The sequence below is a fragment of the Odontesthes bonariensis genome, chromosome 23, assembly GCF_027942865.1.
Source record: "Odontesthes bonariensis isolate fOdoBon6 chromosome 23, fOdoBon6.hap1, whole genome shotgun sequence".
Classification (NCBI taxonomy): domain Eukaryota; kingdom Metazoa; phylum Chordata; class Actinopteri; order Atheriniformes; family Atherinopsidae; genus Odontesthes; species Odontesthes bonariensis.
In genome coordinates, this window is record NC_134528.1 from 11,757,566 (window position 1) to 11,778,046 (window position 20,481).

General features: G+C 38.8%; 3 protein-coding genes across 3 annotated transcripts; 1 reads left to right on the forward strand and 2 right to left on the reverse strand.

Moving 5' to 3' along the window:
• Nucleotides 1–4,405: 4,405 nt before the first annotated feature.
• pigf (phosphatidylinositol glycan anchor biosynthesis, class F) lies at nucleotides 4,406–8,269 on the reverse strand. Its single transcript, XM_075457345.1, has 5 exons — nucleotides 7,904–8,269; nucleotides 6,216–6,307; nucleotides 5,732–5,848; nucleotides 5,537–5,645; nucleotides 4,406–4,721 (listed from the first exon to the last, which is right to left on the reverse strand). The coding sequence occupies exons 1-5, from the start codon at nucleotides 8,129–8,131 to the stop codon at nucleotides 4,608–4,610; spliced, it is 660 nt and encodes a 219-aa protein (XP_075313460.1). The 5' UTR covers nucleotides 8,132–8,269; the 3' UTR covers nucleotides 4,406–4,607.
• Nucleotides 8,270–9,271: 1,002 nt separating this feature from the next.
• cript (cysteine-rich PDZ-binding protein) lies at nucleotides 9,272–13,241 on the forward strand. Its single transcript, XM_075457132.1, has 5 exons — nucleotides 9,272–9,406; nucleotides 9,610–9,675; nucleotides 10,839–10,893; nucleotides 11,039–11,142; nucleotides 12,880–13,241. The coding sequence occupies exons 1-5, from the start codon at nucleotides 9,391–9,393 to the stop codon at nucleotides 12,942–12,944; spliced, it is 306 nt and encodes a 101-aa protein (XP_075313247.1). The 5' UTR covers nucleotides 9,272–9,390; the 3' UTR covers nucleotides 12,945–13,241.
• A 1,318-nt stretch (nucleotides 13,242–14,559) lies between these two features.
• On the reverse strand, nucleotides 14,560–17,392 carry gch2 (GTP cyclohydrolase 2). The gene is made up of 6 exons (XM_075457538.1): nucleotides 17,098–17,392; nucleotides 16,346–16,455; nucleotides 16,049–16,104; nucleotides 15,467–15,498; nucleotides 15,278–15,362; nucleotides 14,560–15,016 (listed from the first exon to the last, which is right to left on the reverse strand). The coding sequence occupies exons 1-6, from the start codon at nucleotides 17,390–17,392 to the stop codon at nucleotides 14,887–14,889; spliced, it is 708 nt and encodes a 235-aa protein (XP_075313653.1). The 3' UTR covers nucleotides 14,560–14,886.
• Between the last annotated feature and the right edge of the window lie 3,089 nt (nucleotides 17,393–20,481).

Sequence of the window (20,481 nt, forward strand, 5' to 3'; positions counted from 1 at the left end):
GCTAACACAAAAAAATCTTTATATTTGCTCAAATCTTTTTTTTTTTTAGTGTAATGTAAATGTTTTTACTGAGAAGAGCCAGTATCGGTAGTTCACACATCTGATAAGGATGCCCCCCCTCGGTGTCTCCCTTTAAAGGTCTACCAGGCATAGCCATTTTGGTGGAGACCCCGGGGATGAACCAGGACTTGCTGTGGGGATGGATAGATTGGTTAGATATGAAGAAGTTGAACAACAAAGGAAATATTTCTGCAGTTGTGAAACAGGTACTCTAAAACCTTTACTATATTCAGAAATGTCAAACTGAGCCATGGTTTTAGTCTACTGTCAAATACTGTGTTACCATACCAGAGCTTTTATGTGCCTATTGTTTAGTTTACAATGATTGAACTTGCTGTCATTGGACCATTATTGTGACACAGAAATTGTTCTCATTTTTTCCACCAAGGAATTAAAAATATCAATCTGCTGATGCCACAAAAAAAAAAACAAGTCAAGGAATCAATAAAGTCAGCCATTAATGTTCTTTGTGCCACGAATGTGGTCCCAGAAATGTCAAATGACTTTGTGTTCACATTAAATTTTAAAGATAATAAAGGCTTTGATAATACACTTCATATGTGTTTTTTTATTTTCATACCGTCTCCCGCATCCACGCTGAGTCATCACAGCCCACTTGAACATCCCTCAGTAACAATGGATCCTTTTGTTGGTGCTCTTTCAGCAAACAGGAGACATGAGACTACTATCATAACATGTTTGTGACACAGCACTCCAACTGTTAATGAAGCACACAGTGAAGGAAAAAAAAAAGTGGGGTAAAAGGAGAGTCAAAATGCAGGAAGCAAGTGGGATGTGAGGAGGATGGGTGTGAGAAGAAAGCTGTTAACTGGAGGATGGGTGCGACTTATCAGAAGAAAATTGAAAATCAATCCTTTTTTACTGAAAGGAATCCCTGTGTGAGAAAGCTGTTTGCATCTTGAAATAATCAATCCAGTCCAGCGACCATCTCAATCTGAAGGGCGAATCAGTGTATGGAAAGTTTCAACATGATTTCACAACAGATTATTTAGAAGTTTCAATTAGTGTAAGAGAGAGAAAAAAACCACAGAATCTTCCAGCACACAAACCCCTGGTGGATCAAAAGAACCTGAATATTTTTCTCGTGGTGGCTCTCAGAAAAGCCAAACCCTCTTTCTTACCTGACCAAGTAATAATCACTGGCAAGATTGCCTATACTGATTTCATGTGAACTCATGAGCGAGAGACAAGTTTTCTAAATTCTTTTTTTCTTTCTTCCTCTTCCATGTGGCCCTGCTCAGTATGACAACCGAGAGAGTGGAAAGTGTTTTTGTCTTACAGACTGGAACATTAACATATCGTGACAGCCAGCAGCTCATCGAATAACATGTTTGAATGTCTACGACAGGTTATATGGTTTACCTGCACAACAGCTAATTCTTTCATAAAATGCTTTCATTGAACAAAATGTACAAAATGTTTGGGTCCTAACTGGAATGATGAGCTAAATAAGTAGCAACGTCGGGGAATATTCTATCTCCCTGCATCCCTGTTGTTTAAATCCCATCGGATTGGAGCTTATGACACAATTATTCACTGTTTCTCAAAGAACAACTTTTTTATAAATTTTCCTGCCGCTGGTAAATTATGTGAGAAGATAAAAACCAACAATTAATCAGTCCCACAGTGTTTGTGTGTAGCCAGCTGCAGCTTCCATAAAGGCATAGACTGAAGTGAAGTGAAGACATGCTAATGATATTCATCTCTGAGTCAGTGAGCTTTTGTTCTTTTTTTCAACTGTTTGATGATTTGCTTTCCCCTTATGATTTGATGACGAGGTGAGGTTAGAACTGGGGAATAAAGGAAAGTTTCTGTTTAAGATGTGGAGTGATGTCTCAAAATAACAAGACAAGCTGCCTTGAAGCTGCAGTCTTTGGTGTTATTCCAGTTGCAATTATGCAGTTTGGGTCAAGTTCTATTGCTTTTAAACGTGTAAGTAAAAGGCGTAAAAATTTAAATCAGAAACAAGGAAATTGGATCAGTTGTAAGCATGCTTACTGCTCGTAGATTTTAGCATTATAACGAGCTTAGATGACTAACATGACCAATATTAATCAGTTGAATCAAACCAAATATTTACTAGTTAAATATATCTGCTGATGGATTTTGAGTTTGAACCAAAGAGGTGGACTGAACAAAAACACTGAATTATCATCACCACACAGTTAGGATGCCTTACTTTGGACTTTGGATCGCCTTGTTGCTGAAAAGTGCTATATAAATCAATTTCACTTCACTTACCATAGCCAAAATAAATAATTATATTGAAGTAAATCTCAACCAGGCAACCGTGCAAATATTGTTATCTTCTGTAATATAAAGCTGAATTAACTGATCTCGCTAACATTTTGTCTTTTATCATTGATTTTGGGTCATGTTTCTGGTTTCCAGATCAAACTTAAAGCCAATGCTCATTTAATTTTGGTTGAATTTCTTCCTCTTTCTAAGAAAAATGTCTCTTTCATTACTTTGACCCTCTATAACAGCTAGTTATGCGAGTCTGATTAATGTTGCCAGGCTTGTAGTTTTAATCCTAACACTGAGATCAGCTGCCTGCTGTTGCTGGAAGCAGTTCGTATGAGCTGAGACTGAACCGGGCATTTAATATGCAGGTTGTGATCTAGAAGAGGCACGCAGACCTGCATGTAGATTTTTAATTCTCTGTTGTCAGCCACATTAGCAATCTTGTCAACGCATCCCTTAAAAGCAGCGATTCATATTAGTTTAATTTGGACACTATCCACCACAGAGAAAAAAAAAAGATCCAGGTTTACTAGTTTCTTTCTCCTCAGTATAAATCTGCAAAAAAGTAAACACAAGCAAACAACAACTGCCTTTCAGAAAAGGCTGAGAGTGGAGGACGGACAGGGAGTGACAAATCACCTCTTCTCACAATGCTCTGCCACAATAGCGCTGCCTGAGAACAAATAATGAATAAATAAAGTTCTCTGAGATTGAATGAGGGGGGCAATTTGTGAAGCAGCAGCTATTGTGTGTATGTGTGTGTGAGTGGCCTTGTCTAGAAGATGAAACAACCACAAGTGGAATTGAGCATATGAACAAAGCAACCCAAACCAGGTTTCTGTAGACAAAGAACATGAACAAAAATAGAGAACTCAAAAAGACACACACACACACATTCGCTAGATGTGACCTGTGTGTCTCATCCTTAGTCTCCTAAGAATAAATATTCACACTGCAATGCAGCTAGAAGTGAAATCAGGGTGAGATTTGGCTCAGGTCAGGGCGAAATCAGCCTTGTCACAGCCTTTTCTCTCCGGCGGCCACACTTGATAATGATTATCTGTGCTGAAGTGGAAAATAGAAAAAAAGAAAGCAGAACAAGACCAATGATGCTAACAGCATGAAGTCAGATTGAATTTCGTGAGATGGAAGTAGAGATTGAAGCATGAAAAAAGTGTTGATTGGTGTTGTAAGCATATGTAGGCTTCTTGAAGGGATCTCCCTTTTTTTCCTTTTTTTCACATCGGGCTATTTTTCCCAGCTTTTCCCTGGCAACAGTTTTATGAGAGTTCAAGCGCAGGGGGAGTGGAAAGTTTTTCCCCTGGCTGTGCACTGACCGTCCACAAATCTTAATAAAATCAGAAAATTAATTTCAAACGGCTACAAAGACATTCATTTATTTTTTTTGTTGTAATCACTGAAGTTGTATTCGTGTGTCCAGTCTGTCTGCGTCACACATCCTTCAATTACTTTACAACCTGAGACTGCAGTGCAAAAAAATGTTACTGTCATTGTGGTTGATTGCTGCAAGGGAGAACAAGGGATGTGGGTGGAATGAAAGGAGGAAAATTAATGCCCCTAAAATGAGAGTGAATCAATATAGTTGCCTGAGGATGTGAAAAGGTGGAATGAGAATGAGAGCAGGGGTGGGAGGAGGGTGTCGAAATGGAGTTGTAGCAAGATTAATGGCTGTTTAAAAAGGACCAGTATTCATCAGTAGTCAGCTTCAGGTACAGACTGGCATCAGAGAGGATGTGTGTGAGTGTGTATAAGCTTTCAAGAAAGTTTGTTTTATCTTGAACTTTTTTAATAAATAATCTTCGAACCATATAAGTGATTGCTTTACATTTAATTGCAAATGAGGCTTTGTTGCTTATCTTTATTTGCACTCACATACACACACACACACACACACACACACACACACACCGGCGGTGATGCAACAGCACCATCTACAGTTTCGAGCATTTTCAGATTCAATAATTCAGTAAAAAATAATAAGAAAAATCCCTGATACTGAGGAGCTTCTAGGTATAAACTCATGTCTTTTAAATCAAATAAATCCACAGTAAATGCACACTTTTAATTTAGTATCGTTTTATTTGTGTCAAAAATACTAGGTTAAGCTATCACTTGTACAAAAAAATGTCTCGTCTTGTTCCAAAATCATTTACAGACAGCAAACAGCTCAAACACCCTCAATAAATAATCAGCAAAAAGACAATTTAAGACCTGATGGACACCTTTACACAAACACAGATATAAAACCGCATGTCTTTCTATCACTTGCACTTGTACGTGAGCTGTTTGCGATGATAGTGGATCCACCCTGGAGCAGCAACAAGCCCGGTTAGGTAGCCAATAATGGCGCCCAGACTGCAGGAAACAGGCCAAACCTATGAGAAGAAGACAAGTGTTCGTTCACTGACACTGAAAATGATGAAACACCCGGACGTCGCTCTGACAAATGCCGAATTATCTTCGCCACGAGCATGTCCCCACTCGAGTATTTAATTCTTTTAAAGAGGGTTCTCTGGTGGAAAAATGCAACAGTGTTATGTGTGTGAGTTATGTTCTAACTAGCACTATTTTGCATCTCCCCACTGAGTCATTTCACAGAGAATCCCCCATGCAGTAACAATTTTCATGTATTCTTTTATGCCATAAAATATCAAAACGATTAAAAGAAGATGAAACAATTATTGTGGAGTGTACGAATCTAAATCAGGTACAATTAAATGAACGACAAAGTGCAGCTTAAAGTTTCATGCTGTCACTATGATACTTTCCAATGTACTGACAGCGTTCTTTTTTTTCCAATGCTTGTGCAGCTGTCACAATCTCTCCTCGACAGCTTCTCGCTCTGCTATAGAAAGACTATTTCAGCACCTGACTTGGTTTCACATGAACACACTGTCTTTAAGTCTTTAAAAAAAAAAAAGGTGTTTGAACTGATATTTTATAGTCCACAGTTTAAAAAGCACTGATTTTGCAAATGATGACATCACAAAGACTGCATTAGGCTTAAAGGGTCCCCTCACATAAAGTCTGTGCATTTTAATGAATATATCTCTCCTGCAAGACAACTTCACAGAAAAATAAGAGTTTAGGATATGATGATCCATTTTGTTTTTGGACAGAGGCCCAACGTTAGGACATCCTGCTCGACACATTTGAATCTATGTGAGAATTTTCCATGTGTGCTGCTGACCTGCCACGGTCTGTCCCAGTCCAGAGGTATCGGGAAGGCCCCCAACCAGGCACCTATCAGTGTGCAGGCCACTGTAATCTGCAGACCGGTATCCCACACGGACATCGCTCTGAGGATGAAGAAAGAGCAAAAGAAAGGTGTGATATGCAAATGTAACAGTGGGGCAGAAGGCAGGTTTTTTTTGCTTATGCCTACCCATGTCGACTGAACACTCTTATCCAGGCCTGGACGTGTGGGCCAAGAACACAGAGACACCTCAGGGTGGTCAGGGAGGACAGCAGCACAGCAAGTGAAAACGTCTCTAAGGCAGATCTGAAAATGTAAGAAATTTTCCTGTGTCAGCGACAGGTAAAAGTTTTGGCCCAGCATACAGGAAAAAAATAGCACTCTTTTAATTACAAGGTCAAAAATGTAATTGACTAAACAGAACAAATAGACATATGTCATGAAAAAAAAACGTGTACATTTTCATGCGTACATACTTCAGTTTTCCATTCATTTACTCATTACATGTGATACTTTTCTGGTACATCAGCTGCTACTGTGGTGATTTGATCCGGGCACGCAAACAAACGGAAACAAATCATCCTCCACTGCCCTCTTTACTGCCACTTTCTCTTTTTTACACACACACACACGCACACAGGTATAATATAAAGGGGAAATACTGGCTACTCACTCAATCAGCGGGGCTCCATAGAGAACAACCACAGTGTGGAAGAACAGGCATGACAGGAAAAAGTACACACATGAACGACACAGCCTCGACAGCTGAGGAAAGAGAGACGAAGGTCGTTAAAAGATAAACTATCAAGATAAAAACTAAGTGAGAGCAAACACTGAGGCCTTTGGGAGCAAGACATCAATGTTTGTTTGGGCTCAAAACCTTAATGAACTAGAGAAATGATCTTGGTCTGATGAAAGTAGTTGAACAAGCAAACTCCATCTATTTCTATACAAATCAGAACAATAAGAATACTTGATTCAGTATAATGAAGTGCTGTACTCCTGCAGCGCTGTTCTTGTATTCTGAACTCTTACATTGATACGATCTTTGCTCCACATCTCATGATATAATGATAATGAACCAACGGGTGGGATGATAACCAATAATGCATTCTAGGAGATCATATGAATCTTAATACGTCACATTTTAAGAAAAAACAATCATCACACAAGAAATTTAAATCCTATAAGAAGAGCCATCTCACATCTTATGACCCGTCAGTTTTATATTTTGGCTCCGTTAGGCGGAGGGTGGGGAAGTGGGAGAACTTCTTCACTGGAAACGACTGGATTAAGCATCTAAACTGTGTATAAAGCATTTAAAACTAGCTCCACCCCAACATCCTTCTATATTAAAACAGTATTAACACACTTATAATAAATGACATCAGCCCTAAGGCTCATTTCTTTGCACCAATACATTTGCTTTTGTTACTTTTCATTTATGGTATTTTTGCGTTTTTTTCTAAAGTAAGCTTTCGATTGGACTTTTACTTCATTTTGAAGGTCAAACATATGACCTTAGACAAGTAACGCATGTTGCCCTTCAAGCCGCTCATAGACATTATATTCTCCAGAAAAGCAGAGCAATTTGGTCTTCTTCCTGTTTTTGTAGGTGGATTTCTAGCAGAGGAACGCGGTTTACCCCGTGGGAGTAAACCTGGAACTCTGAACTACATGACAGGGATTTTTAAATCCTCTAACATGGACATGCAGCTGGACTGACAGCAACAACACAAACAACATGAGCAGGGATTATAAAACAGATAAAAACATGTGCTCCCTGCTAAGAATATCTCACCACTAAATCTTTACGTGGCAAACGTTGAGGTTTTAGACATTGTGCACTGAATTTTAAACTTTATCCGTTTGTTTGTAGACTGCCTCTTTGTAACTTGAGTGCATTTCAAATCGAAGCTATAATTCAGTAATAATTTCTATATAGATTTCTTTACATTAATATTAAATCACTATTTTTTTCATTTTATTATTGACTCTTGCTGCTGTAACAAGTCCCTCTATGGGGATAAATTACACCTCATCTCATCTTATGCAGAAGTACTCTGGTGGGTAAATATTCTTAAATATTATGCTCAATGTTTTCATTGCTCGCTCACTCACTCTTCCTGTGAGTGAGTTTTTATCTTAAGAAGTTAACATGGGAACAACTAAATCTATCTATCTATCAAAGTGAGCTCACACCTTTTTTCAATTTACTGTCATTAAAATATCCTTGGTTTTTAGAAAGGTAAACATTAATCGAGACAAAGCTACACACACCATACAGTAATAAAGGGATAAACTTTTAACTTGACAACCACAACAAGCATCCACGTTATTTGGGACATTATCTCTCGGTACCTTGTATCCCAGTGTGTGCTTCTTTGAGGGCGGTGTGATGCCGAGCAGCCAGAAGACGGCGACACTGACCGTTGTCACCGCACCGGACACGGAGTAGATCCACAGCAGGTGCGTGCCGTACACCGAGAAGCCTGGCACGAACACCGCAGGTAAGACGGTGGCCATGAACACCGAGGCGGCGATGATGGCGTGAGTGGACGCCATGGCTCTGATTTCACGGCCCCACATGTTGACAGCTTCCCCTATCTACAACTAGAGACTGACGCAGCGGACGAAATCACAGTCAAACGATTTAAAAGTTAACGTAATAGCAGAGGTGAGTAGTGAGTTGAATCCATTGATGAGTCTCTCCGCCGCGTTTCCGTAAACACGGAAGAACTTCCGGTGGAGCTTCGCAATAAAGGTCCAGTAAACGCAAACTCAGTTCACAGGGGGGAGAGCAGTGAAACATAACAAGAACGATGTTGTTTTAAAAGACAATATATACAGACAGCCTTTAAAATAACAAGTAGACATTAGTTACTGCCATTTAAAAAGAGGTGAGTCATTATAAAAGTCCAAATTGTAAAACTGCTAAATTCCCATGTTAAATTAACTCTGTTAACTCTGACTGTTTAAACGGACACATATTACTTCCCCAGTGTTAAATTTACACTCGCTGTGTTAATTTAACATTAACAGTTTGAATTCTGCTGTGATGTGCGGCTATATAATTGCTTTTCAATTGATTTTTAGTGTTTGATCACTGTGATATATTTTCAAGCCTTAAATCCTAATACGTATATCATGAGAAAGATCACAGAAAATTTCAGAACATTATTCTAATACCTTTGCTACTTAAATACAAGAAAAATGTTCATGCAAACTGTAATTGGATATAGCAAAAGCGTGTTTATGAGAAACAGGCTGTAAGAACAAAAAAAGATTTCATAGTCTAACAGTTTATGCCAAAAATATCAAAAGTTATATTTGATGTAAGTCCAATTTGTGTAGTGGGAATTTCCACAATGATAAAAAGAGCTAACTCAATAAATAAAAAAATAAAAAAATTAAAAAATAATCATCATCTGTCCGTCATGTAGCTTAAAATCTTTATAATGATTCGCTGGTATGTGAAATGTAAAATATATATATTTTTATATGCATCTGAAATCACTATTTTATTTAGTAGATTTTAAGTTTCTCCAACACAGTATAAAAACTAGTTTCTTATTGCCCATCCGTATTGGACAAATATTTTGAAAAATTATTACACGCAAAAAAAAAGGAAGCATTCATTTACTGCAACGTTTGTGCAAATGATGTGTGCGTCTTAACCAATCATTGAACGCGTTACTGGGACCAGTGATGAGCCGTTGCAGGCTAAACCAATTACATTTGTGCTTTGAAATGTCAGAAACGACCGGAAGTTTACATTAACTGAGCAAGCTACAGCTAGCTGACCATTTCTTTTCAATTTTAACAGCGTAAATAAACACAGCAGAAAGATGGTTTGTGAGAAATGTACGTATGACTCTCTGAACATTGAACTTATTTAATTTATTAATTCTAATAAACGTTGCCGCTGTCAGTGAAGGTTTGGAAGTCTTTGTGGCTGGCTAACGTGTGAAGTTCGCAATCTGTTTTGTTGTTCTTGTCGTTGTACCCACTTTGTTAGCTAAGCATAACATTTTTGTCCATAAATGTTGTTTTACTTACCGTTTCAGGTGAGAAGAAGCTCGGAAAGGTCATCACACCAGACACATGGAAGGATGGAGCACGGAATACAACTGGTAAGCTGAGGGGGCCACAGATTCAGGGAAAATGGTCAACATTGCAACAATGGAAATTAATTCGAACGACAAAGTGAATATGAAACTAAACAACCGGTGTATTTTGTTTGTCTAGTTCATTTAATTATATCTATTAACTTTTCAAACTTATAGGGCTGATCTTACTTTGTTTGCAGCCTTTACACATGAGGGAGTAAATAATTGTATAATCCTGAACTGATCAGCATGACAAAGGCTAGAAGTTTTTCTTTGTTAAAGAATGCTCTTTGCGGAATATTTTGATTGTTTGTGCAGAAGACTGCAGCTGGGGCTTAATTTCCTAGGGGAGGTAGGCCAAGATCATTATTAAATATTCAGTTTGAGCATTTCTGGTATTCTGAAAAGCAGGCTTGTCAACTATGAGAGTATTAAGGATAAAATATTACAAACCCAGAGATGTTTTTTTCATGCATGTAACTCAAATCAGGTTTGCCTTTTTGTTTTCTCTGCATATGGACTTCTACCTTTAGAGAGATGACCTAGGGAGCCAAAGGGTGATTGCTTAACTCCAGTGCTAAAGATTAGTTTCCTGATAACAGACAGAATTATCAACTAATTTTGCTCTGTATGCAGAATCAGTATATCTGATGGACTGCACAAATTTAAGTGTTTACATCCAGGCAAAAAAGATTAATGCAATAAAAAGCAAAGAGTTGCTTAAACAAATGCTTAAACACCTAGCAGTCAGTTTTCTGACTGTATGGTCAAATGGCTTCTCATGGTTTTTCTTTTATAGTTTTATGTTAAGGAACATTCAGACAAAAGACACATTTCTGTTATGTAACAGGTTATGTTACATTCAGAGGATCCAAGACATCATATTAAGCCCCAAATTGTAGTGTTGCCCTCAGTTGTCATTAATTTGATACAGAAACATCAGTGTCATTTCCTCCATGCGGCTATGACTTGCGTGTGTGTGTTGCTTTTTTAAAAATGTTTTTACATGTTATATGCAAGTTCTCCTTTCTTTGTCTTTAATGTGTTAAGCAGTTAAATCACTGTTTAGCGTAAATGAATTACCTTCTATTTTAAATTTTTGGATTATATCATCGTACATGTAATGTTACACAGATGATAAAATTTAATGGAATTTTAAAAACAATTTTTTTTTTTTTTTATCTTAGAAGGTGGAGGGCGTAAGCTTAATGAGAACAAGATGTTGACTTCTAAGAAAGCCAGGTGAGTATCCTCTAATCTAAACAAGCTCACACAAAAGTTTTTCATAATCTGCTTTCTCTGATGATTAAGCATTATCATTTGAAATAACTAATGTATTGGCAGTGCTGTGCTCTAGTTATGGACGTGCTATGCTTATTCTTCTCAGGTTTGACCCTTACAGCAAGACAGGCTTTGCTATCTGCAGGATCTGCAAAAGCTCGGTTCATCAGGCAGGATCGCACTACTGCCAAGGCTGTGCTTACAAGAAAGGTATAATCTCACGCACACCGTGCTGAAATCCTGATGAGTTCCGTTTTCTTTTAAAATATGAGGATGTAACTTTCGCCCCTCTACATAAGAATTGCAGGTGTTTATAGTATAAAGTAGATATTTTATTGGCAAAAGTTATCCGTCTTGCTCTGCAATCTTTTCATTGACCGACATTAGCCTTGTTTGTGTGGCGGATCCTCTCAATGAAGAACAGCAGGACAGAGTAAGCTTGACATTGTTTTGTATTGAATGGGGCAACAGCAGGAAGATTGCTATTTAATAAAGTGCCAGAAGGTAATGGCCAAACTTATTGGACCTAATTGGCTGCTCATGGTTGATTCACAGCTCATATTAATGCAGGGCTGAATTCACCTGACAGTATTTCTAATTTTCATACATGTGCTCACTATTTTCTGCTGCTTGTTGACTTAAGTGATTGAGTTCAAGCTTTAAGGTCTTTATTCCCTCTTTGTCACATGTTCAGTTGAGTCGACATTGATGTAATTTCATTTGCAAGCTGTGCAGGGTTTATTGCTGCCCCATCATTCAGCTTTTGAGTCAGCTGTTTAGATGTTTTCACCTTTCTTTGCATCATAGTGTCAAAATCAAAGTCTGTTGCAGTCTCGCATGAGTAAACTGAGGATGTGCAGACAGAATGAAGAGCTTCTCTGATAACTTTGTTTGACTTTAGTATGGTGCAAGGTCTGTGTAGTATTTAGAGGGAATGATGAAATCCAAATAATAGTACATCTCAGTGAACCATCTTGATTACAGGAAATGAGGCCAGATAAAGCTGCAATGGCCACATACAATAAACAATATATAGAAATTAACAGTAGGTCTAAGTGCAGTGTGTGATGACCACGATTTCAGATGGTTCAGCAAACAGCAATAATTTCTGTGGGACAAACATTCCCTAAGTTTAGTACTATAGAGTTTTCTATTAGAAAGGCCAGATTTCAGGCTTGGATTACCCTCTGAAATAGCTGGATTTATCAGAATCAGAAACAGCTTTATTGGCCAGGCTTATAGGTTGGGATGAGGTGAAGCAGACAGTGGTCTGAGAGTCCTAGAGCTGCCCGTGAAACGGCGCGGTAGGCATCTTTTAAAACAGTGTAACAGTGGTCCAAAGTGTTTTTTTCCCCGGTGGGAATCTTGATATGCTGTCTGTATTTAGGGAGTTCCTTACTGAGATTGGCGCTGTTAAAATCCCCAACAATAATGGCGAGAGAGTCCGGATGTTTTTTCTCAATGTCTGTTATCCGATCAGCTTGTTGTTGTAACGCGTCTACCACGCTAGCTTGTGGCGGGATGTAAACACCGACCATAACAAACGACGAGAATTCTCGCGGAGAATAGAAGGGCTTGCAGGTTATGAAGAGGGTTATCGTGTTATTGTTCTCAGGTGGATTCTAGTATCACCCATCTTATTGTGCACTGTTGTTTTCAAGCTGCAGCTGACAGACGTTTCATGAAAAAGATCATAAAATCCACTCTACACAACCTGCTCAGCGCTGACCTGTAAAACATGAATGGTTGAGCGTTTAGCAAATAAAGAAACGTTCTGTGTATTTTCTTCAAGAATTACTCCCGACAAAAACACAGCTAAAAAACTGCCCTGTGGTGCAAAAAAGTAAAACTGACTCAGTTAAGTTTTGGGATTACGGTTGAGATAATGTGCAGCGTCCTGCTCCATATATTATTTCATCTTTCCTTCGTTCCTTTTTGTCTCCTCAGGAATCTGTGCAATGTGTGGAAAGAAAGTTTTGGACACCAAGAATTACAAGCAGACATCTGTGTGATGGGGTGCTGATCAGAGAACAGCTCTACAAGTGAAACTTTGGACTGTGAAAGAGAAAGATCTGGACATGGCTTTGATAGATTATCTCATAATACTGCTGGAACTATCCCAGTGGTCCTACACAGGCAAACCGTGCCCGCCACCTGTTATTCCCCGTTTCTAAAGCCACGGCTTTCAGACTTCTTGTGTATTTAAAATCTGTGCTTAAATTTGGATTAATTGCTTTTTTAGAACATTGATTTCTGTGTATAATATATCCTGTGTTGAATGTGAGTGAAATAAAGAAAGTGTGAGGAGATTTGACTGGGTCATTTTGTATCTCTGCCTGCAGGTAAAGGAAAGTATAATTTTAGCCTCTTACGCACAACATATACATATTTCCCTTTTTATGCTGTAATAATTGGTTTACTCTGACATAATCATATTTGAAAACTGGCTGGTGCACCCTCAGCTGTGACCCCCCCCCCCTCTCTTCTTCAGCCTGCCATCAGGGATGGAGGTTGTAGTTCACAGGCTGTCTGATGTCAGGCTCCCTCCTTTGATATTTAAAGGGCTTGCTCTGCCTCAGGCATTCAATCATGTGTGCACGCTCTTGTTCTTACATACCCTTGTGATTTATGCTTTTGTGCCATAACACAAAAGCATCATAAGTGCGTGTAGATCTAGCAAATGTAACTGCATCAGACAAGTTTAGCAGAGTAAGCTGCTGTGATCTAAATTTAAAATATGTACAGAGCTGTACTTCAATATGAAATGACAGCATGAGTTACTGGTTTCAAACTCTGGATCCTTCAGTTTGTATCATTACCTTTTGCTTGTTAGGTTGGCCTTTCATTTCACCAATAATAAATTTGATTCTCTGACCTGGTGTGTTGCTAGATTTGCAGTGGAGTCACCTTTCAGCTTTACTTTGAATTGATTCAGTGTTTTTTGTCCTTATTATCCCTCTGCATATTGAAGACATCCAGAAAAGGTGCATTTCTGTGATGGAGGCTGAACAGTTAGCTACTTGGTGGTACTTGGTTTACGCATTGTAGTAAGCTCACAATGCGTTTGGGGTCTGGTTTTCTTCCGCTTATATACTCATACTAAAAATATACTAGAATTGACGTCAAACTGTTTAAGTGTCTGTCTCCAAAGCTCAGTACAACACAGTTCTCATTCTTTTACATTTTTTAAGCTTCTATTGACCAACACTGATAATATCTTTTCATGCAAGTCTCTGAATTTGCTTTACTTGGACTTTAAACTTTAAATAGTGCGTAAAATCTCTGTCTCCATTATCAAAAAATAACATTACAAATTGATGACATACACAAATAAAAAGTAATAAACTGTTATAGTGTTGACATAGTTCTTTATTTAAGACTTCAGAATACATCATACCATAGTCATTGATCACATAGCTACATTCATTAGCTCTACTCTTTGGACTACAAATGTAATAATTTCTGTTTGATTTGTATCTTAAAATGTCATATAATACAAAGGTTTTAAAAATGTATTTATAAATGACACATCATTTGTTAAACTGCTAAATTCAGTGGATTCTAAATACAATTATAACATATGGAAATACGTTTGGAAAAGCACCAATGTCAGACAGCACAAAAAAAAATTCAAAGTTTGAGTATTCTCACATAACAATATTGCACTCAGGTTTCATACTTTAAAACAATGATATTGCCATTTAAAGACTGTAAAATATATACCAAAGGCACCATGAATGAGTGTGTTTGTGTTCACAGCCGCAGGGCTGAAATCTTTCAGGCTTCTGTGTCTGTATAGAGGTTAGCTCAAGAACTGGAGGTACTACTGTGACTTTATGTCTTCTGTTGCTGGTCTGTGTGTTTTTAGTCACACGCAGACCCACAGTCTCCCCACAGCTCTCTGCTCGCTGCTGACTCAGCAAAGACTCAGGGGTGGAGGGTGTTTAAGGTTTGTTAGGCGCGCATCGCTAGGGTCAGGAACTCCTCTCGGGTCTTGGGGTCTTCTAGGTAAACTCCCAGCATGGTGCTCGTCACTGTGCGGCTGTTCATCTTCTGGACACCACGCATCACCATGCACATGTGCCTACAAACACACACACAAACTTGTGTCAGACTCTTAGCGGCAGCTCTTGACATGCTGTGAGGAATCTCTATTGGCTGAAGATAATGCATTTAAAGGGGAACGCCACAGATTTTTCCACATCAAATTCTGTTTATAAGCTGTGAAGTTAGACTGGCTGGGGCTGAGAAGAATGAAAGTGTTTATTTGCACATGAAATTAATTGATTTGTATGAGTGCTAAGTATTTTTGAAATATTACCGTGGTTTGTATGTGTGTACTTACGCTGCTTCTATAACCACAGCTACGCCTTTTGGCTGCAGAGCCTCAGATATCCCCATAGCGATCTGCTTGGTCAGACGCTCTTGGACTAAAAGAAACAAAATAATTCAACACATTTAAGCCTCATACAATAGAATTTACTGGATTTAAGTTAAACTTTTTCTTTCTTTTTTTTTTAAATGAATTGCTTACCTTGAAGCCTCCGGCTGAAGATCTCCACAATTCTGCAGAAATCAGAGTGCAAACAAAGCAGAAAACACTGATTACAAATCAGGTGTAATAATGATTCATCTTCCGATAAACCCAAACTGACATCAGTCCTCAACCCTTGGCCCCTAATCTGGACATCCAACTGTATAACCTCTTCATCTGTGAATCATTCACCCAGCAGGATTCTACAAATCTGTCGGGCATGTTAATCTAAACCCGCACTGACTCTGTTGCAGCTATTCTGGGTTTATATGTTCATATCTGCTGCAATATTCTAGGGAATGGAGAGGAGGAGACAAAGAGGCTGTGATAATAACCAGTGATTCCCACAGGTCTGAAGGGATTTTCTCATGGCTCGAGCGGATAGAGTTTAGATTTGTGTCTGTGAGGTTGCTTGATGAAGGGACTAGATGATGGCCAATGGGCTCAGACTGTAAGCCTCCAGGTCAATGCACTGAGATAACAGAAGAACGCAGTCACCCGGCGCTAACACCAGAAACATTCAGCCACAGTGACGACAGGAGGGTATGGTAAGTGTGTGAGGGTGCATGCGTACTGCATTACCTTGCCAGCTTGCTCAGTCCCACCACTTTTTTGTTTGGAATGTACCCGATGTGAACCTGGAGAGAGGTGACAGTCAGTAAGGGCAGAGGTCACATTATGAGAGGAAAGGGTGGGCAATAGTAATCCAGAGTTGATCTTAAACAACCAAACAATGCCTGTTAGTTGCATCTACACACACAAGCTTGCACAAATTCTGCTTTTAAGACCATTAACTTGCTGGTTTATTATTTACTGTCATGCTTGTATGTACCACCTTTAAATCTTGTTTGATTGACTGATGCACACATTCAAACTTACCTTTCCAAAAAAGGGCACCAAGTGATGTTCACACAGGGAAAACACATCTATGTCCTTCACAATCACCATCTCATCATGGTCTTCATCAAATATAGCGTTGTTTAAGATGTCTGTTGGATGCAAACACATTCTTCAAAACTTTGTACTACTCCATTCCATATAAGAAACAAATGTGCTTGCAAAGGTTATATTCCAAGAACATGGATCGTTTCTTGTGCTATTTCATGTTCTGGCATGACAATAGTTTTCAGATAATTATTCCATCAGCGATAAATCTACAAATCCTCTTTTCTATTAATCTGGGTGATACATTTGAGAGAATACTGAACATGTCAAAGTGTTTCCAAATGAAAAAGATCTCCAGTTCTTTTCAAAACAACACAAATAAATCTACCACATGGACTCACCTTTGAGAGGCTAAGATTTGCTTCCACAAATAACTCTTATATTCAACTGAAATTCAAAGCTGCTGCCTATCGACTAGGGCATTGGTTTCCGTTTGTCTGGTCACTCAACAATACATTTTCAAGAGAAGGCATTTTTCATGATTGCTTATACTAGGTCAGAAAAGAATTCACTTTGATGCCTACAATCACTTGGCTCACTTTTTAAAATCTCTGAACTTCTCTGCAGGAGAAGCTTCAGGACTGAATTCTGAGTTTTACTTTAGACTGGAGGATGCACCAACAGTCTGAACACAAGCAAATTACCTGAGATGAATGACCATGTCAAAGGAGACCCTGTTGACTCACCTTCGATGGTCTCATGGTAGCCCTTGGTGAGGAATTGGATGGCTTTGGCGGCGCGCAGCGGCGTGCGCAACAGCCCCTCCCGATCCGTGTCCTCCCCAAGGTGCTGCAGGATGTTGGTGTAGGCGGCCTCCAACTCAGGTAAGCGGGACTCGTCCTCGGCCTCTTTGCGGGATGTCTCGTGTTTGCGGTGCACGGCGGCGGATTTCTTGGTGTCTATGATGAGGTCGCCGAAGCCGTTGTTGCAGTGGAACTCCTCCACGGTGTCGCTGACTTTTGCGTTGCAGTGGGAGTTCATGTCGCTGCGTCTGTTGACTCTTCGAGAGATAAAAGGAGAGAAGAAAGAGTAGATAAGAGGTCTGAGCTGGCTGAGTTGACCTGGTGCTGCTGCTTGGCTGTGTGCGCGCTCTGCTTTTATAAAGCTGGAGGGAGCGCATCAGCCTCTCATTCGTCAGGATGCCGCGTACGTCAAAACACTGGATCGTCTATGGGGTCATCATACCACCCCCCTACCACCACCACCACCAACACACACACACACACACACACACACACACACACACACACACACACACACACACACACACACACACACACACACACACACACACACTTCCTAAGTATATGAGGTTGGCTGTGCAACGGTTTTTCTGCATCTCGCGTCACTTGACACTTAATGCATTAGGCGTATCTCCAATGAATTTGTTCCGATTATGTTACACCGCTTTACTACAAACGTTCTCTTAAACAGCTTACGAGGCTCATGATATGTTTTTTTTTTTTTCCTTTTTTTTCGGGACAGTCAGACGTAGTATGACCCTTAATCTTTGGAAATCAAATTGGATAAGAGGTTGTACAGTGGGATACAAATGTTTGGGCACTTCCGTCAAAATTTCTTTAACCGTGAACACAAAAGATGAGCTGATCTTCAACAGGCCTCAGATTGAAGATTTAACCTTTTTTTCCCCTCCGGTTGTTATTTAAGGTCAGATTTGGGCTTTTATGTTTCATTATAGAGTGAAAAAAATGTTAAGGAGGACTATTAATATAGGCTACCGTGTTGTGCGCTCTCAGGTTACTTTTAACAAGGCCCCAGATTTCCATTAGCTAATAAAAACAAAAGCCTGTTCACAATTTGATCTATTTAATGTTTATTTGAATAGGGTCAGGTGTTTGGTATTACTGTACTAATTACTCACAACATCACAACATTTTACAATGCCTGTCCCAAAATTGGCCTTTGAGTTACATAAAATTCAGCATGAAACACATAAAGGTCAATTAAGAATACAAACACACAATAAACTCTTAAAGTCATATCACTAAACACAGGGAGGGCAAGAAAACACAGGACACAACAGACATATAAGCTTCAAAACAGGATCATAAAAGAAGAAATAGCAGCTGATTTGTGACTGTGACTGACCCCACCTGAAAAAAGTTCCAGTTTTATTATCCCTCATCTCTTTGTGTGTTACCAGGGAAAAGGAAAACAGGAGCATTTATTGAAACTTGTGCAGATGTAAATAGAAATACAGTCAATAAAGCAAAAACAGAGTGTCTACTCCTCTTCTTCTTTAAAGCCAATATTTGGTTTGAGCGTCTTTTTTCTTTTAGTCACCTTTATTCACAGCCTGGACCCTCTTACACAAACTTTCTTGTAAATTCTTTAAGGAGTCTTCAGGAATAGTTCTCCAGGCTTCTCGAAGGATATCCCAAAGCTCTTCTTTGGATGTTGGCTGCCTTTTGTTCCGGTCTCTGTCAACATGATCCCACACTGCTTCAGTAATGTTGAGCTCCGGGCTCTGGGGAGGATTCATCCCTCCATAAGACTTGTTGTCACTGATTTTCAGTCCACTTCTTGTGTCATTTGGCACAACTCAGCCTTTTCTCCATGTTTCCCTTCAGTAAGAATGGCTTGTTGACAGCCGCCCTTCCATAGAAACCACATCTGATGAACCTTCAGTGAACAGTAGATGGACCAACTTCAGGTCCAGATGCATCTCTCAGTTCCCGTGAGGTATTTGCTGGATTTTTTCTCCAATTTCTTAAAAACATCACTTTCTGATCCTGCTAATTTTTTGTAGATGGGTTTTCTTTTTTAGACCTGACACTTGTTCTTTTGTTCCAGTATCCTCAGATTCTTTAAGAACTCACTGCTATATATACTCAGACATGACAAACATTTGTATTAAAGCTTGTTTTTTAACATCTGCTAAACTCTGTTATCTGAGGCATTTAAGTATAAATTTTATAGGTGTTAGTGACAAGATGCGTACAGATATAGTAATAACTTGGTTCTCTACTATGCTGTCTGTTATGTGTAGACACAACACTGGTTCATCCCTTGAGTTAGGTGTCTTTTATCCCATAGATGATTCATAGGTTAGTGTTTCAGCAGTTAACAAACAAAAAAACACATTGATCTGACCCTTTTTAACACAATAGAAGAAACATTTTTAACATTTGCCCACCCAGTTTTTTCTTAGTATACAGATGCCAGAGGATTGCAGCAACTCATTAGTAAACAGAATCAGACCACAACATGGTGTCAAAACCAAGTCTTAATCCAAATATGATAACAACCAGGTGTTAGTCAAAAGCTAACCGCTTACAATATTAAGAATGATGCAAACCAGACTTATAAAAGAATATTTGAAAGATGGGGGATAAAAGTTTCACAAGGATAGATAATTGGTTTTATCTTCTTTATTAAAGAAAAAGTAGCTTCACTGTTGGAAACATTTAGATAAGTGATTACTTGGACCCTTTTGTTGATAATTTGCCTTCATTTTGTGAATTCTTTTGTATTTGATTATGGTCACAGTATTGTAAAAATGCTTTTCATCATTTGAATGACGGATTAGTCATGCTGGAGTAAAGTATTTTCATTGTGGAATAAAAAAATAAATAGATTGCCACCAAAAATGGTATATTTCAAATAAAATAGATCTGTTGTGAAATTTTGAGTACAAAAGTTTTGATTGAAAATCTAAAAATCTTTTCGCACAAACTGAGAAATTTTGTCTCCAAATGTTCATATTGATTGGCCTTTAATTCACAAGCTTCTGCCAAATAAATCAACACAAATAAAATTGCAGACAGCGACTATCTGGGAAACCTCATTTTACATGATGCAAATAATTTTTCATGTCTTTCTGTAAGTTTGATTTACATGGTTGCACTCTGATTTTCTGCCTTCTTCATGGGCTCTATCCCTCGTTTACTAACTGCGAATGTTGCCAGGCTGTAACTCTGACCAGACAGTGGCAAAAAATGAAGGTAGTGGCATTTATGAATGCAAGAACTAGAAACGCACACGTCTTTTCTGCCCAGGACCTGTGGAAACACACGAAGAGTTGCTACACTAATGCAATTAGACCAAGC

What these genes read in the sequence shown, in the direction of transcription:
- pigf (XM_075457345.1), bottom strand. Translation starts at nt 8,131, where the DNA reads ATGTGGGGCCGTGAAATCAGAGCCATGGCGTCCACTCACGCCATCATC. An exon ending in TATGGAGCCCCGCTGATTGA is followed by an intron (nt 5,849 to 6,215) that starts GTGAGTAGCCAG and finishes TTACATTTTCAG; the next exon opens with ATCTGCCTTAGAGACGTTTT. An exon ending in AGAGTGTTCAGTCGACATGG is followed by an intron (nt 5,646 to 5,731) that starts GTAGGCATAAGC and finishes CTTCATCCTCAG; the next exon opens with AGCGATGTCCGTGTGGGATA.
- cript (XM_075457132.1), top strand. An exon ending in TTGACTTCTAAGAAAGCCAG is followed by an intron (nt 10,894 to 11,038) that starts GTGAGTATCCTC and finishes TATTCTTCTCAG; the next exon opens with GTTTGACCCTTACAGCAAGA. An exon ending in AGGCTGTGCTTACAAGAAAG is followed by an intron (nt 11,143 to 12,879) that starts GTATAATCTCAC and finishes TTGTCTCCTCAG; the next exon opens with GAATCTGTGCAATGTGTGGA.
- gch2 (XM_075457538.1), bottom strand. Translation starts at nt 17,392, where the DNA reads ATGAACTCCCACTGCAACGCAAAAGTCAGCGACACCGTGGAGGAGTTC. An exon ending in GGACTGAGCAAGCTGGCAAG is followed by an intron (nt 15,499 to 16,048) that starts GTAATGCAGTAC and finishes TGATTTCTGCAG; the next exon opens with AATTGTGGAGATCTTCAGCC. An exon ending in CTTCAGCCGGAGGCTTCAAG is followed by an intron (nt 15,363 to 15,466) that starts GTAAGCAATTCA and finishes TGTTTCTTTTAG; the next exon opens with TCCAAGAGCGTCTGACCAAG.